The sequence below is a fragment of the Herpailurus yagouaroundi genome, unplaced genomic scaffold, assembly GCF_014898765.1.
Source record: "Herpailurus yagouaroundi ecotype Mexico unplaced genomic scaffold, PumYag 139, whole genome shotgun sequence".
In the NCBI taxonomy this organism is placed as follows: domain Eukaryota; kingdom Metazoa; phylum Chordata; class Mammalia; order Carnivora; family Felidae; genus Herpailurus; species Herpailurus yagouaroundi.
The window spans coordinates 74,024,796-74,027,497 of NW_024412394.1; the positions used below are offsets into that span (position 1 = coordinate 74,024,796).

The 2,702-nt window shown below is 36.8% G+C and overlaps 1 protein-coding gene across 3 annotated transcripts in view; it reads left to right on the top strand.

The window, feature by feature from the left end:
- LOC121029952 (amine sulfotransferase-like) overlaps window positions 1-2,578 on the top strand; it is a 21,309-nt gene extending 18,731 nt beyond the window's left edge. For 2 of the 3 annotated variants that reach the window (XM_040474449.1, XM_040474451.1), the window contains 2 exons: window positions 261-444; window positions 2,279-2,578. In XM_040474449.1, the coding sequence (XP_040330383.1) occupies window positions 261-444; window positions 2,279-2,400 (306 nt within the window). In that variant the 3' untranslated portion in view covers window positions 2,401-2,578. The remainder of the gene's footprint in view (window positions 1-260; window positions 445-2,278) is intronic. The other variant, XM_040474450.1, reaches the window with a different exon arrangement.
- Window positions 2,579-2,702: the final 124 nt, after the last annotated feature.

A 2,702-nucleotide genomic window follows, 5' to 3' on the forward strand; every position in this document is an offset into this window, starting at 1 on the left:
CTATTCACCAAATACTTGCCCACTCAACACAAATAAAATGAAATATGAGTGTTCCTAATATGCACTCTAAAACAGTCGACAAGGGAGGAATTAATTTATCAAGAAGGAGTAAGCAAGAACCTTCTCATGGTCCTGCTCCACTTTTCTAAGTATCCTAAGCACCTACATTTTTCACTCCCATAATGATATTTAGCTGTGACTTTTGTGTGTGTCTTCTTTCTTATAATGTGCATCATTTATCATATTATGATTTATTTCAGGACCTCAGAGGCTCTGTGTTAAAAGTATGCAAACTTTTGGGGAAAGAATTGAGTGAAGAGGACGTGGATGCTGTTGTGAGACAGGCCACGTTTGAAAACATGAAGAATGACCCACGAGCCAATTATGACAATAAACTCAAGGCCCATTTTGGGATACAAAAAAAAGGTCATTTCCTTCGCAAAGGTGATGTTGAACAATAAATGCTTGGCTATCTTTCACTGTGATACAAACATACCGAAGTGTAGCTTCTAAGCTTTCCTGATGTGGAGCTGCTATGGCCCTGTTCCCTTCCCTACACAGTTGATTTTCCATGATTTCTTCTTGGTGCTCTTCAAGAGACTATATTATTTGGTCCCAGAATGTGTCTGGATGAATAGCCTAAAGTTGCAAGGCCTTCTCCTTGGCCCCTGGAAATCTACCAATGCCTATCACCATGTCTACCACAAAAGGGATGTTCATTTAGTGTTAGACTATTTTCCCCCAGTACAATGGGCTAGGCACATGATGATGAATTAATGGTGGCACAGTTGGCCATCACTGGCTGTTCTTCCATCTCTGTGATTTAGTCTGAACCTCGTCCAGGACTGAATTAACAACACATATTCACTATTCTTTTGTTACTGGGGAGGACTATTATGTATACATATAATAGTATACACACACACACACACACACACACACACATATAATAATATAGTATACATAATAGTCCTGCCCAGTAACAAAAGAATCTTCCATCATAAAAATGTATAGGAATATCTCCTTTATCTCAATATGATACCTCTGGTGAGTGCATTTTTAAATGAATGATTCCTTCATATAAATGATAAATGTGAACATGTTAGAATATTTTTATTATTTTATAAATTATTCTAAGTTAAAATGTATGATCTTCTTAGTACCTGGAAAATCGATAATACAGAATTATTGACATAAATTTTACACTTAATCAGAATGTTTTATGCCTCCACACCAATCGCAATAAATAGTGGCTTAAATACATTAGTATTTCCTTCACTTAACTACTTTGTACATCTTCACCCATTCAATTAAAAAATGTGAAACACTGGTAACTTGGAGCCAACCTGAAGTGGGGACATGCCCTTCCCTTTACCCTCAGCGCATCCTGTCATGTTGTAGATGCTACAATCCTTCTCCAATGCCATCATCATGGCACTTGCATTTTTTTTTCTTTGAAAAAAGAAAATTTTCTGTGGTTACACATCTGTAACACACCTGAAAAACGAGAGACTGAAATGGCCAAGACAACAAATAGGAGAAGCCAAATTTCCTTACGGAAATGATGCACATTCCCTTGTTTCTTCTGCACATACTTTTCTCTTAGATGTTATGAAGTGTAATGTCATTTGTACTGGCTTTACCACTCTTGCACAAATTGTGTTTGTGTTTTCAGTTTCATTAGCATTGAAGCTGGTTTATTTATTTGTTTACACTTTAGCATGATTCTACTCAGTGTTTCTTGCCTCTCCTTCTATCAACCTCTACTTGCCATCCCAACTCTGTGTCTGTAAGTTTAAAGTAAGATTGTTGTAAACCTACACTGGGTACAGATGGAATAATTACAGGTGGGCCATTCCAAACTGTATGAGCTTGGAATATATTTTAAAAATCTCTCTGAGCATCCATGTCCTCATCAGTAAATATTTGTCTAATGATATCTGATTTTTGGAATTTTTAAGGACTTCTGTAAACTACAATAGCCCATGTTAGCTTGAAACAAAATAGTCAACAAGTTGCAAGAGTTTTCTCGTTTGTCAGGTAGCTGACAGCTCAGGGCTTGAGCTAATTACCTTAAATTACCTAATTGTGATGAGTTTTCTTTTCCCCTTGCCATAAAGTGGCAGAGAAAAGGGCCATTGCCATGTGTAGGAGCAACAGGGGCCTTACTAGGGAGGAAAATGAATGTCCAAAAAATGGTGTTTCTCCCAGCACTAAGGCATCATGCCTCCTCCTCCCAGAATCTGCCTTGAAGCAATTTCTTTGCTGTTCCTCCCAGGTACGATTGGAGACTGGAAAAATCACATGACTGCTGAGCAGAATGAAAAGTTTGACATGCTTTTCCAAACGAAGATGAAAGATATCCCCTTGAAGTTCATCTGGGATATGAATGAAGAATAGATTTCTTAACAATGCACAAATATTTTTACGGAACTTCTTTCAAGAAGGAAATATATTGAATTGTACACTTTCTGGAATAGTTTTTACCTTAAGTTCAGAAATTCCAAAGCCTTGAACCACAAAGGAGACCATAACATGTGATTGATTTGACATCTTAAAATAGAAGCCTTGTCATTTATAAAACTACTTATGGTCTTTTTTCATATTTAAGATTTTAATTCTTAGGTAATCAAATGAGTCAGCCTTTCATTTTATGGCTTCTAGGATTTGTGTCCAACTAGGAGTGTTGCTATCACAAGTAT